Below are 13,932 nucleotides of genomic sequence, written 5' to 3'. Positions count from 1 at the left end.
AGCTTTGGGTCTTCAGCCAGCAGGACGGGGTGGGTGGCGTGCCGGTTCCTGTCCCCCCAGAGGGCCAGGGCAGCTCCTCCCCAGGGAGCACTCACCCCCACATCCCGGAGGGGCCCAGAGCTTTCCCAACCCCTTTGTTCAGCCGGCTTTGATAAGACATAAATACCAACTTTGCCCTTGTAGAGGCGGAAGCGGCGAGTTCTCCAGATGGGAGAAACCACCCAGCTCCCAGCTGCAGCCGCTGCTAATATTTATGGGAGCTTTTCTTCCCCCACGTGTGAGGCCCACATATAAGCCTTCAGTTGCTTTGAAATATAGGTCTGCTGTTTTCATTGTCCTGATTGATCCTGGAAAGCTGTGTCTCTCTGGCGTTTATGCTTATCTGCTGGCAGCTTAGCCACAAGGCTTCCTAATACCCCCCTGAATCTTCCTGTCAACCTTTGACAGCTGTCATTTATCCGAGAACACACATCTCTGTCTTGGTGCGTGTGTATTACATGTCTCTTTCGCGTGTATATACATATTATCTACGTGTATGTCGCACATATCTCACAGATACACATGTAGATGTCACAGGCACACACAGACCTTAGAACACACACGCTCGTGTGCTCATGGATTTACTGCATGTGCACATTTCCCTGGAAGAAGCCCAGCCGTCAACCGTGTGCAGTGTTAAATAACTCCACCTTCTTCTCCAGGAAACAGGGACCCCAGTATCCCTGTGACAGGAGAAAGATTCCTGCGGTGGCCGGGGGGGCAGCACGGCCCTGGAGAGACCTGGTGGGTGGTGGAGAGTGGACGCTTGGGGCTTTTTCCAGTGTCCGAATGTGCACTTAAGAGTCTTGCACAGACAGTTGGGACATTTGGGCTGAGCTGGCTTCTGCTTCATTCACATCAGCTGGGCTTGGCGAGCCCTTGGGGATGGGAGTGGGGTACCAGCCAGCCCATCACTGGGATGCTCTAGTGATTTTATCCCCAGATTTAAAGCCAGCAGGGCAACGGTTGTGAGGAGGCTGCGTTTCCTCTGCCTTCGTGGCTCAAGTCTGGATGGGGCCCCGCCAGGCCCCATGTGGCTGCACACAGCCAGGATTTATTAGGCTCCGGGCGGGGGCGGGGCAGGGGTTGGCTCTTTCTTAAAATCTCTTTAGGGGCGCATGGGTGGCTCAGTCGGTTGAGCGTCCGACTTCGGCTCAGGTCATGATCTCGCGGTCTGTGGGTTTGAGCCCCACGTCCGGCTCTGTGCTGACAGCTCAGAGCCTGGAGCTGCTCCGGATTCTGTGTCTCCCTCTCTCTCTCTGACCCTCCCCTGTTCATGCTCTGTCTCTCTCTGTCTTAAAAATAAATAAACATTAAAAAAAATTTTGTTTTTTAAATCTCTTTAAAAGGCATTTCTTGAGGACAGTTGAGTTCAACCATGGATTTTTCCAGATAGGCACAGCACAGACTCTGCTCTTAGGGCCTTTACTCTGGACAGTGGGACGGGAAGCAACAATTCACTTATGGAGGAAAAGGGTAAATTATCCACTGCAACTTAAACACTCATGGTCTGTTTCTTTTGAACAAACCACTCAGCTCCTTTCTCAGCCTCCTTTGGAGACAGGCTCTCTGAGCCTCAGATAATGGTAATTAAGCCGCAGAGTGGTGTTCAGACCCTGTGTGATTTGGGGCAGAGCCACGAGCAGGAAGATCAAGAAGTTTAAAAGTAGCTTTTGAAAGGAGCTCTAAAATTGCAACCTGAAATGAATTTGCCTAAGTCAGAGAGCCTTCATGGGGGGACAGAGAAGGGAACAAGGGGCCCTGAGCTTAGTAGCCACTCCGTGGGCTCAGCCAGGAATGCTGGCTGAGGGAATGAAGGGGCAGATGTTGGAACCAACCAAAGGAGGATGGCTGGGCCACAGTCAGCACAGGGGGCCTGGGCCGTGGCGGCGGGAAGGGAGAGGGCCGGGCCCCTGGGGGAAGCAGCTGTCAGAGGGCCCGGGGACCTGGTCTGGTCTTCTCATGTCCCACAGGAAGGGCGTGTGTACCCTACACGGGGCCGGAGGACGGGGCCCTTGCTGTCACGTCAGGGAAACCCAGCATCTCTCTCTGTGCCCAAGGAACCCCAGTTTTTGTGCCAGTTTTTGTATATTCACGTTTATTTCTTAACTTCTTGGGTCCAAACCCCTGTCATCCATTAAGAAAGCTCCAGTGGGGCTGTCTTTGCTCTGGGGAGCCTTCCTTGCAAACCTGCAGCCTCTTGGACAGGCTGGGGGTCAGCAGAGTGAGGATGTCGAGGGCACGCAGAAAACCTGCTCTCTCCTCACCCTTTTGGGGCTCCCTGGATTCTGTAGTTCAGTGTCCAGGAATGAATCCCAGGAAGGGAAGGGCAAGTGTAAAATGAAATAAGTAACTGATTGTTGACGTGATGTTGTTTTAGCAGTGGGACATTGGGAGCAGGCTAAAACGCTCACGCATATGAACCGGGCCTCTCCCCTAAGTCATGTTAGGTTAGTAAGTTCTGCTAATGCGGTGAAAGGAGGAAATATTCCTACTTTGACACTTCCCACAGGGGCATGTGGGTGGCTCAGTCGGTTGAGTGTCCGAATCTTGGACTCTTGGTTTTGGCTCAGGTCATGATCTCAGGGCTCGGGAGTCTGAGCCCCGCATTGGTCTCCCTGCTGACAGTGTGGGGCCTGCTTGGGATTCTCTGTCTCCCTCACTCTCTGCCCCTCCCCGGCTTGCTCTCTCTTTCTCAAAAGAAACATTTTTTTTAAGTATACAGTTTAAAAAAAAAAAAAAAAGAAAGAAACTTCTCACATAGCATGGTGGAACTATCTATATAGACGTGGGCATAACAACAATTCTAGAAAGCACATGAAGCAAACATTTGACTGAGATTTCCACCTTCTGTGTATTTTGTTGTTTATATTAGACGTGTGTTATCAGGAAAACAATAGACGGCTCCAGTTACGTAAATGTAGGCCACCACACAAGGAAGCCTTGAGTCCAGGAGGCTGAGCCAGGCCTGGCCGGGGAGGCCAAGGGGAGGCAGGCCAGGCTCACTGCTGCCGGCCTGACCGTCTGTCCGCGCTTCCCCGCAGTATTCCCGACAGGAGCAGGAGGAGGAGGGCCGGAAGCGGTACGAGGCCCAGAAGCTGGAGCGCATGGAGACCAAGTGGAGAAACGGAGACATCGTGCAGCCCGTCCCGAACCCAGGTAGAGGCTGGGGTGCGGGATGGGGGACGAACCTCCGCCAGCCCGTGTGGAAAGTTCTCCTCTCAGGGGCAGTGCGGCCCCCACACCTGGCGCTGTCGCCTGCGACCAGGCCCTCTGGGCTCCGCGGGGCCCCGTCCCCTGTCCGCGCACCATACAGACCCCTCCCCAGCAGCACAGTCAGCAACGAGGGGGCGGGAGGGCTCAGCGAGGCCCCGCGGCCCGCGGAGTGTTGGGGCAGAGGCCCCACTACCTGGGCAGAGTGGAGGTGCCTGGGCATGGAGTTGTTCTTGTGTCCTCCCCCGCGCCCCCCATGTGCTCAGGAGCACATTTCTTATGGGATTTCCAGTTCATAAAAAACACAAATGGCAACAGCTTTTCCTACGCTGTTCCTCGCCAGCCCGCCACTCACGTGTCGCCGTGGCAAATGGCCTCCCTGGCTGTGCGGGCGAGAACGCTCTGTGGGTGCACCGGTGCCTTCTCGGGCCGCGTCCTCCTGGTCTTTTGCCCCCTTGCCCGCACGTCCAGGTGGCCGGCTTTAACAGCGTGTCCATCCAGAATCCGAACACATGGGTCCAGGGATGGTTCCCTGCAGATGGGACTTCCCCCACCGCGTCCTGAGCAGACGGCTTCCCCGGTGCCCAGACAGTTCAGGGCAGGGTCTCTGGGGCTGTCTGTTCCCATCGGGACACGGTGAGTGCTTGGGACGTGGGTCTTCCTGGTAACCTGTGTCTCCCCTGCACACGCAGTGACCACGTTTTATCTGCGTGGAGAGCGCTCTCCAGAACATGCTGTGTGTTGTTGCCGGGTTCCGTAGGTGACACCTCAGGGCACCCCAGACACAGGTAGTGTCTGAGTTCCTGGTTTGGTCCCTGACAGCTGAGGACCTGTCCCGAGGAATCCCTCTCCTCACTCTGAGCTGTGCCCCGACTTCCACTAACCAGGACCACAGTGAGCTCCAGGGCCTGGGCCAGACAAAGTTTCTGGCCACCCACCCACTTGCCCTGGCTGCAGGCCACGTCCACCATCGGGGTAGGGACGCTGGTGACGGCGCAGCAGGGTACACATGAGGATAGGACCTTCTGGGCTTCGAGTTGGGCCGTTCAGCCGGCGTGTCCTGGCTTCCCCAGGCGGGGTCTATTTGCACAAGAGTCTGCAAACCTTTTGGTCCCTTCCTGTGCGTCTCCCCCTTATCCTTCTCATGTTCCAGCCTCAAACCCGCCCACGGGGAAGGCTGGTGGACTGTGCGTGGGTTGGTGTCTTGACTGTTCTTTTCACCTCTGCTTTCCAGCAAACGCCAAAATGACAAATTCCTCGTCCGAAATGTTGCTGCTCTGATGAAATTCTATGAAGCGGTATCTCTAAAGATAAAAAGTACATAGACGGTCTGTTGATAACACAGTAACCCACAAGACAGGCCTGGGGTCCCTCCTGATGACGAAGGTCTGCCCCAGGCCCTAAGACCTCTGCTGAGGGCATCAGACCCGGGCTCTGCTTTTGGGAGGGCGAGCGCACAGGCTGGTCAGGCACAGATATGGAGGGCGACAAATGATGTGAGGGAGGCGAGGTGGGGGTTCTTAGGAGAGGTACACACTCGGCGCTGAGGGAATTCGGGGACAGAGAAACTGGAGGGGGCTGAACGGCAGCTCTCCCCAGAAGACACGTCCGTGTCTGGACCCTTAGTTGCAGAAAGGGTGTTTGCAAGTGTAGTCAAGTGAAGGACCTCGAGATGAGGTCGTTCTGCTTTACCCAGGTGGGCCCCAAATCCAGTCATCATCAGTGTTCTTTTTTGTTTTTCTTTTTTTTTTTAGAGAGAGAGAGAATGTGTATGAAGGAGGGGCAGAGGGAGGAAGAGAGAGAACCTTAAGCAGGCTCCATGCTCAATACAGAGCCCGACCTGGGGCTCGATCTCCCAAACTGAGATCATGACCTGCGTCAAAGTCAAGAGTTGGACGCTCAACTGACTGAGCCACCCAGGTGCCCCGTGACCAGTGTTCTCATTAGACAGGAGGGGGAGACAGTGTCAGGCCAGCAGCAAGGGCAGGGCTGAGGAGAAGTCGGGGAGGCACGTGGGGTCTGCTAGGGCGCTCCCCTCCTTGGGTGGTTTCTGGCGAGTGCTTGGGATGGAAGCTGGGCTGAGGGCCGAGTCCGGGGCTTTGAGAACCTGAGGTCGGTCCTGGTTTCCTCCTTTGACTGTCTGGGAAACTGAATATAAAGCTCACAGTTTCCAGGTTAAAGTCCCTTTGCGCATGGGGTTATTTTCTGTTTGCTATGGTGTTTGACTGTAAATCTGGTACATAATGTTTCTCGGAATCTGTTACTGTCCAAAGATATTAACCAAAGGTGGCCTTCTGAAGCTCGAGCTTTCTTGACAGACTTTTACAAGCTTTTATTTTTTACTTTTCTGTGTTCCAATAAAAATGCATCTTTCTCAGAAGATTGGCTTAGGGGGACCGGCTTTTAAATGCTTCTTTGGGAAGTCATATGTCCGTTGCTTGTGTTTTTGAATGTCATCTGTACTTCTGACCTCAGTTTCCCGATAGAGCTGCCCTCGGCCTGGCAGGGCTCCCAGTGCCTGGAGCAGGACGGGCTCCCCAGGACCGGCCACCACCTCCTGCGTGGCTCGGCATGGGCTGCGTCTGGCGGCTGTGCTTGAGCCAGCAGGACAGGAGCTCAGCAGGAAGGGCCGAGCGTGTGCTCAGCGCTGGGGGTCTTTCCAACACTCGAGCCCCTTCCTGTGGGAGGACCCCCCGCCACCCCACGTATCTGCGGCTCTCTGTCACTGTTGAGACCAGAACCAGATTTCAGCCAGCTGTTGCCTAGCAACCCCCGTCCAGGGCTGACCTCATCCTTGAGATGCCTTTTCAGAGAGTCTGGGAGCTCTTTAAAACCCAGCTTTTCTTATTGTTTTCTCCATCTGACGAGAGAAAATAGAATTACCTTGAACTCTTTGATCCACGGCCATCAGATGTCCAGCTTTGACCATGTAGGGACTGTTTGGCCATCTGGAGCCTTTTGGGGGAGCTGTAAGGTTCAGGACAAAGTCAACCTGGCTCTGGTTGTTGGCCTGGGCCCGGGCTCTGCCTCCCCGTGGCCGGCCTGTGACCGGCCACCCCTATGGGCACGTCCTCTCCAAGCCATCCGTGAGAGTGCTTGGTGCCCGTCTCGGATCTGACCAGGATCTGACCAGGTCCCACCATCCTGTGCCCGTGAGCACTTGCTCTGGGGAGGGAGTGAGGTGTGGGGAGGCAGGGGCCGGGCAGCGAGGGAAAGGTTGTGTAGAGTCAGACTGCCCTGGTCTGAATCCCACTTCTGCCTCCACAGGGGCTTAGTCTCCCTGCGCCTCTGTTTCCTTGGCTGCAAACACAGTAAAGGGGAATTTTGTGTTTGTTTATGGCCGTGTTGATCCCCTCCTGTCACTGCCCTGGGGACCTCACTCAGGTTCCGGATGTCATCGTATAGTTGAGGTTCAAAGAATTGGCTCTGTATTAGTCAAGGTCATGGTAGCTGCTGTAGCTTCTGAACCCTAAAATCCTAGTGCCTAACTTACTAGAGGTTCATTTCCTATGAAGTCCAAACCTGGTGTTCCTAATCAGGGGGTGTCCTGCAGATGGTGTGGACTCTGTCTTGGGGCTCTGCCTCTTTAACAGGTAGCTTCTGGGGTTCTCTTGGAAGGGGAAAGAGCAGGCAGGCTCACACATCTGGGATTTTGATGGTCGGGCCCGGAAGCAGCAACGCCCCTGGGCAGCCTGCGAGGGGCCATGCGTGGAGAAGGTGAGGAGAAGGGACTGCCCCGTCCTGCCTGCTGTCCACCTGTTCATTCCTTCGCACGTGTGGGTCACCTCACCCGGAAATCCTGTCCAGCTCGCGTCAGAGAGCGGTGTCTCGGGTTGTGTGTGGTCTCCTGTTGCATTTAGATGCAGTACTTTGGGGACCAGGGGCCAGGAGCCAGGGAACTAACAATGGGCCCCCTGCACTAGCACTGTCTACACGGAGGCGGGACAGCAGGTGGGGGCAGACAGGCTCACCTGTTCCCAGGGCTGAGCCTCCTGGCCAGGGGAAGGCCTGCAGGAGACCCTGGTGCTGCCCTCGGGGTGAGGGTGGGTCCTCTCAGTCCCTTTCAGCTGTCCGGAAGGGTCTTCGTGTCCGCTGTCCTCCTCGGCCTCACTGGAGTGGGCACCTGCTCGTCTGCGATGGGGGACGTCAGAGGTTTTCCCCTCCTGAACTTAGTGGGCATTGGATCTGTTGACTTCCTGTCGGCTTCTTGTGACAGTCACGCTGAGAGTCCTTTCCAGGCACACTTCTCAAGCTCTCTCAGCTGGACGGTGGCTTCCTTGACACTCTCGCATGGACACATTCGTGGGCTGAGTGGTGATGGGCTTTGATCTCTGTGCCCCTCGGTCCCCAGAAGCAATAGGCTTTTCCCACCTTGATGCCCCAGGTCTCTGGGCTCCACTCACTCTCATTTCTGCTTCCAAACTGGCTGTTTCAAGGGTTTCCTTTGGGTGGGGCCCCAATTCTGATGCCCACTTATGTATTCATTAAGGCAGCATGGGCAGCGGTAACAGCCCCCGAGTCTCTGTGGCTCCACCTTGCACTTGGCAGAGTCTTTTCCCGTAGGTATCACTGTGGTTCACCTGAGGCGCGGAACATGAACAGAGGAGAGGCCGCTGAGGATGACCAGGGACGGGGAACCAAACACAAAAAAATAGACACAGGCCCACCTGCGAAGAGCCCCGTGGGTGCCAAGTTCATGGCCGAGGGAAGCAGGACTGGGGTGTGGCCGGGGTGGGGGGGGGTGTTGTTTTTCCCCATCAGAATTTTGGTGCTTTCGCTTATTAAAAGCTTATCGGTTCAAGGTCTGAGAACATTAAATTATTAGACATGGCCTAACTGATAACTTTTGAATGCCATTCGAGAACAGTGGGGGCATCTCTTTGACTAGATCGTGGTCAGTATTCAAATGGCTTGTCATTTGAGTAAATAGACATCTGACACGACAGAGCTTTTGTGTGCAGTTCTCCATGGTTTGATGTTTTAAAACCTTCACCTGCAGACCTCTTTGCTGGTCAAAGCAGTTCCTGAGATTGGGCCAGATTTGAGACTGAATTTTCATTTGTGCTGCAAGAGTGGCTTTCGCGTCTTTTATGAGTAGGACACGAACGCGGGCAGCAGAGCAGGCCCCCTTGGCTCTCGGGGCCTTTCTGCTCTCCGCTCGCGTGCTTTGCAGAGACAGGGCTCGAGGGAGTCGGCGTTTGAGATCAGCGTGTTGTGGACCGGACAGCGCTGACTGGGGGTGTTTCTCTGACAGGCGAGGAGAGGGTCGTCATCAGTGTGCTTTGTGGTTTCTCCGGCTGTCCCCAGGCAGGGGCGCTCCAGGTGTCTGAGCCCCCAAGGCCGGTTGTAGGCGTGGCCCTGGCTGGGTGCAGCCTCACCAGCAGGGACCGTTGCCTGCACCTCCCATAGCACAACAGGGATTTGGGGGTTTGTCTTCGCCATTTCCCCGTGAAATTAGAAACCGGGGAGGGCAGAATCCTGGACACCCCTAGGGCCTGGGAGGCCCGCACTCAAGTGGCAGCTGGGAGGAGCATCTCCTCCCTGGAGTCAAAGCCACGGGCCATCTGCACTACGTGCAGTCCCCAGGGCACCAGGAGACACCTGGAGCACCTTTCCCGCTGCTTTTGATGTTACCCCATCCCCCCTCTCTTGGACTTGTCCCTGTCGTCTGTCGGTTGGTTTTGGGTAGTGTCCTTGTCCACCAGCTCGTGGAGGGGCCCCTTGTGATGACAGTCTGACCCACATCCAGACGGGTGGGCTGGATGGCCAAGTCCCCAGAATGTGGCCTCTCACATGGGAACCCTCCACTAGCTCCTGACCCCGGGACGGGATGCTGCTTCCTACCCCCCAGCAGAGCCCGAGGCGGGAGCTGGGACCTCACGCGGGAGCCGGCCCCTGCCTCTGACCGCACACAGTGAGCCAGGAAGGAAGGTGGGGGGAGCAGGGCCAGTCGTGGGACCCCCTAGAGGTGAGAACCGACTGCCCCTGAGAACCAGACACCCCCCCCCCCCTTCCAGAGTTGGAGCCACTTCATGGCTTCCCACGCAGCCGAGGGCCTCTTCCGCCTTCCACGGGGGCCTCTCAGTGGACGGCATGTGACACAAGTGCTCGGAACTTGAGTCTGAATCACTCTAAGCTGTGAGGCTCGAGGACCAGTACAAAATGTCTTGAGTTTGGAGTTAAATACTTCACGGTCTCAGTTTCCACGGGCTCCAGTTTCCCTGCCTTGTGACCCCTTCAGGCCAGCAGGTGGTTCGAATTCCGTAGGGAGGAGCGTCAGACAGTCTCGGGAGGACGGGTGGTGCTGGGGAGACACCGGCGTGCCACCAGCTCTTGCCTGCAGGGCGACATTAGCGTTTGTGCAGACTGTTCCGTGCACAGCCCCACGTAGAGAGGACCCCTGCTCATCTGCACTGTGTCCCCGTCACTCAGTGGCCCTGTGGGCCGGCTTCCCCATGGGCCCGCCTGGCTGGGGCGGGAAGGGTCGCCCCTCCTGAACACCAGCCATCCGGGCAAGAGACAAATGAGGGTCATCCTTGCCCGGAAGGCTCCGGAAGGTGGGAGCGGCGGCTGGGTCTGCTCAGAAGACCTTATACCCGTGTTACCCGCACGTGTTAGGGGAGGCAGTGCCGCGGTATGACAACCGCCTTCTGGGGACAGGGTTTTATCACGTCTGGTTTTAAGCGTAGCCTCTTACGGCTATTTCGGCAGCATCATCAAGGGAGGGAGGGATGCCCCCCGGGGATTTGGTGAGCTGGGGCGGTGACTGGGAGGAAGAGGCTGGCATGCCTCTGGGTGCCGAGTCTTCCTGGGCAGACTGGGGGCTGGCGGGAGTCCCAGGGTGCTGCCGGGGAGGCCGAGTCTGTGGCCTCAGGTTCCTGGTTTCCACCTCGCCGTTGCGTTCGGTGAGCTATAAATGTACACGCTTGCGAGGTTGCATGGTAAGTCTCTGCGACATTGTCCACGATCGTTTACAAAATGGGAGTCAGAGCCAGACCGAAGACCGTCCCGATGGAGAGTGCCCACAGCCCTGGGAGCGTGTAGCGGCGAGGTGTCTGCTGGCTGCCTGTGGCTCGGGACGGGGCCTTGTTGGGGACACGGGGAGTGACCTCGGGACCCACCGACAGAGCGGCTGATCAGCCTCCGAGAAAGCCTCCCCTTCCCCGGCCGGAGCACGTTGAGAAATCACCCCCGAGCCGTCAGCTCGGCGTAGCGCTCCGTCGCGCTCCGTCGCGGGCGGCGATCTGTTCCCCAGGCCTGATCTCTCTCCTTTGCAATTCCAGAGCCGAACACGGTCAGCTACAGCCAGTCCAGCTTGATCCACCTGGTGGGGCCTTCCGACTGCACCCTGCACGGCTTCGTGCACGGAGGTAAGAAGACAGCGGCTCCCGTTTGCACGTCCCCATTAATCCCCCGGGAGCCAGGCTGCCGTCTGACCTAGTTTAGGCTCGTGTGTTTAATGAAGGAGAAGTTTAAACTTTTAAGAAGCTGCATAATCAATCACCGAAATACAGTCGGCGCCTGTTTTTAAAATTGGAAACGAGAGTCAGATGGATGACTGTCCTGATGGAGGGTCACTCGCCACCCCAGGACCATATAACCGTGAGGTGTTTGGTGGACGCCTGTGGGTCGGGCCAGGGCCTTCCCGGGGACAGTGATGTCACCAGGGAGTAACAGTGTGACCCGCCAACAAAGAGTGGCTACTTGAACATGGTTTTGCCGCTGGGTTGTTCTTTATTTCTTCCTTTGGTCAGACTCCACCTTAAATAAGGCTCGGGAAGTACGGCGGGACGTAGGGAGGACTTAGCTCTGGGTTCACAGGGGGCACTTTTTACCTTAGTGAAGTGTAATTGCTTTTCGTGATTTACAGAAAACAATAGATATACAGGCACTGACACAATGCCCTTCCTTTATGCTCTCATTTCCAATTGCCCAGAGCACCCAGCTCTTCCATTTTCTCCTCAGAAAACTCCTATTCATCCTTCAAAGCCCAGCTCACGTGGTACCACTCTGTGCAGGGTTACACTGATACTTCCACCAGGGGAGGCCTCAGGAGCGAGTCTTGATCTTACTGTTTGTGTGGCCTCCGGGGCCTCACAGAGCCAAAGAGCCTCTTTCCAGGGACCTGTTTCGTGAACAGGAGGCACAGATTACTTTCAGGTTGAGAAGCGTAGGATAATGGGCTGTGGGATTTGAGATATATTTTTTAAGTTGGTTTCTTTTTTTTTTTTTTTTTTTTTTTTTTAGCTAGTCCTCTTTTTGTGTACATATACGTGTATATTTTTAATTCCATGATTGTCTTCCTCTCTCAACTAAATGCTGGCGGCGGTGCCCTTAGATGTGATTCACTTAGATCCTACCCATCGGAAGCCGTGCTTTGCAACCAACAGTACTTTCCAGGCGCGTGCGTGTGGTGGCAGGCAGGGCATCTCCGTACTCTGAGGACAGGGCGGTCTCATAAGCCGTCTCGTCTCCTCTTCTCCACCAGCCCTCACCTGCCTCCTGGAAATGGGGGGCCCTCTTCCGAGCCCAGGCTCCCGTAGCTGCTGAGAACGGCCTTTCAGCCTGCCTGAGCTCCATCCCGCCGGGAATTTGTGAAACTCTGTGCTAGAACTTTTGCTTGTCTCGTCCACGTGTTGGAAGTTCGGGATGGTGGTGTTTCCTCCATCCGCTGTCTCCTTGTTGAAAAGCCTGGGCTCTGTCTTTAAGGGCAGGAGGGTGTGAGGGAGTTGTTGGAAATCTGGAACCCCACGGGTTATCGTGTTCACCCATGGGGCCTGGGCTGCTGCGTCCGTTCGATACCGGCACGGTTTTTTAAGAAGCGCATCGAAGGCATGTTTGCGATGGCTTTACAGTTTTTAATGCCTATTTTAGTAGGGGTTTTGTGCCCACAAGTTAAAAAAAACACACCTAATATTTTTATCAAATGCGATCTCTGAACGGTGTCCGGCTAACTCACCGGGAGCGAATGAACAAAATTAACACGGTGCTGGAAACACCCGCGAGAGACCTGGGATTTTATGGTGTTTTCCTACAGAGAGAACGCTGTCGATAGATGGTGTCTAAACTCATTTGAATCAAAGTTGCCTCTAACCTGTAATTCAGTAGGTGCCAATCGCAGGGGAAGCTCTTGCGTGGAAATGGATGCCAATTTGGCTTTTATTCAGTCATCCTGTACCGCGTATGTGTCTTTCAGAAACCATTCCCCCGTGCCATTTTCTGTGATTTTCACACCCGAGATAGTCTTAATCTTGTGAACCCGCTCCTGTCCCGCCACTTAGAAACACACAGCACAGACGCCGGCCGCTGGCTGTGCTAAAACTGGTGAGGGGCGTAGCGGGTGTGGGAGGAGGTCCCAGATGGAATACAGGACGCCAGTCAGATGCCCAGTCTTGCGTCCCGTCCTGGGTGCGTGGACGGGACCTCCGGTGACTCACTGAGGGAGGCAGGAGCAGCAGGGAGCTGGCAGGAGGCTGTGCAGAGGAACTTGGCCCAGTGTGCCGGGAGGGACCGCCGTCTGTGCCCCCCTGCTTCTGACGTCAGGGCCTCCGCACAAGCGTCAGCCTGGGGTTTGGCCTCTGCCTTCCCTGGGTCCTGGGTGAGGCCTCCCCTCGCGCACTGTCGGTTGTGGCCCCTGAGGAGGCGACTTGGCAGATATCTGGGGGGGGGGGGGGTTTAGGGTCATGCCACAGTGAGGATCTTTTCATAGACTCGCCCGACACCCATCCTTGCTGAAAACACTCGGTGAGAATGGGAATTGACGTTACTTCGTGACAGGATAAAACACAGGTATCTGAGCCCGAAAGTAAGCATCTTACTCTGAGGCGGAGTCATGGGCTCGATCCCATGAACCGTGACGTCGTGACCTGAGCTGAAGTCAGACGTTTAACAAGTGAGCCCCCCAGGCGCCCCCTGTGCCTCTTTCTTCCTCTGGGCTGCTCCCTGCCTGGCCCTCTGTGGGCCGTTCCCCGGGAGGGGGTGTCTCTGCTCGCCACCAGCCCGACCACGACCATAGTGGGGGGCTCCCTGGGGGGTGGCCCAGCGTCCCGCTCAGGGCGGACTGGAGGTGTCCTCCGCACGAATTCTGCACTTCTGAACTTCTGGCGGCCTTGGATTTTTTCCCTTTGGCACTTTAAAAAAACTTTTAATTAATTATTTGAAACCGAGGTATTCTGTGGAAGGGGGTCCAAGACGGCCTCTAACCAAACCCAGCTGCCCCTGCCCTCGCTTCGCTTGAGCAGCGCTCTGGCTGTGCTGCTCGGATGTCTGTGGCTCCGTCTCCCCGGGCCTCTCGGCACATCATCCCCAGACTCCGCCGGCGTGAGTACCGCCCGCGCCACGCCAGGCAGAGCGCCACGACTGCGTCGCCGTGTGGCTTTGTCACCGCGGTCCCTCCTCGTCACCTCATCTTCCACCGACTTTGAACACCCAGCTAAGCCTCCGTGCCTCCGTAAAATGCTTCTCAGTACAGTCTTGCCCGCCAGGCAGTCGTTCGGTACGCGTTTCCCTGGAGAGAGCGCCCTCCCCCCACCCAAGCCGGCCCGCCCGTTCCCTGCACCTGCTGCACGGCTCCCCGGGGCCAGGCGCTCAGACTCCTAGAGCTTCCCGTTTCCTCTTTGCTGGTTTAGGTGGAACACGTCCTCCAGTGGCTTCCCGTGAAAGGTATGTATTAGCCAGGTT

The 13,932-nt window shown here is 56.2% G+C and overlaps 1 protein-coding gene across 3 annotated transcripts in view; it reads left to right on the top strand.

Annotated features, from left to right (window-relative positions):
• Positions 1–13,932, top strand: part of ACOT7 (acyl-CoA thioesterase 7) — a 95,664-nt gene that overhangs the window by 40,842 nt on the left and 40,890 nt on the right. For all 3 annotated transcript variants that reach the window (XM_042996147.1, XM_042996148.1, XM_007078337.3), the window contains 2 exons: positions 3,084–3,198; positions 10,536–10,622. In XM_042996147.1, the coding sequence (XP_042852081.1) occupies positions 3,084–3,198; positions 10,536–10,622 (202 nt within the window). The remainder of the gene's footprint in view (positions 1–3,083; positions 3,199–10,535; positions 10,623–13,932) is intronic.

The sequence above is a fragment of the Panthera tigris genome, chromosome C1, assembly GCF_018350195.1.
Source record: "Panthera tigris isolate Pti1 chromosome C1, P.tigris_Pti1_mat1.1, whole genome shotgun sequence".
NCBI lineage: Eukaryota > Metazoa > Chordata > Mammalia > Carnivora > Felidae > Panthera > Panthera tigris.
This window is presented reverse-complemented; position numbering and strand designations above follow the sequence as displayed.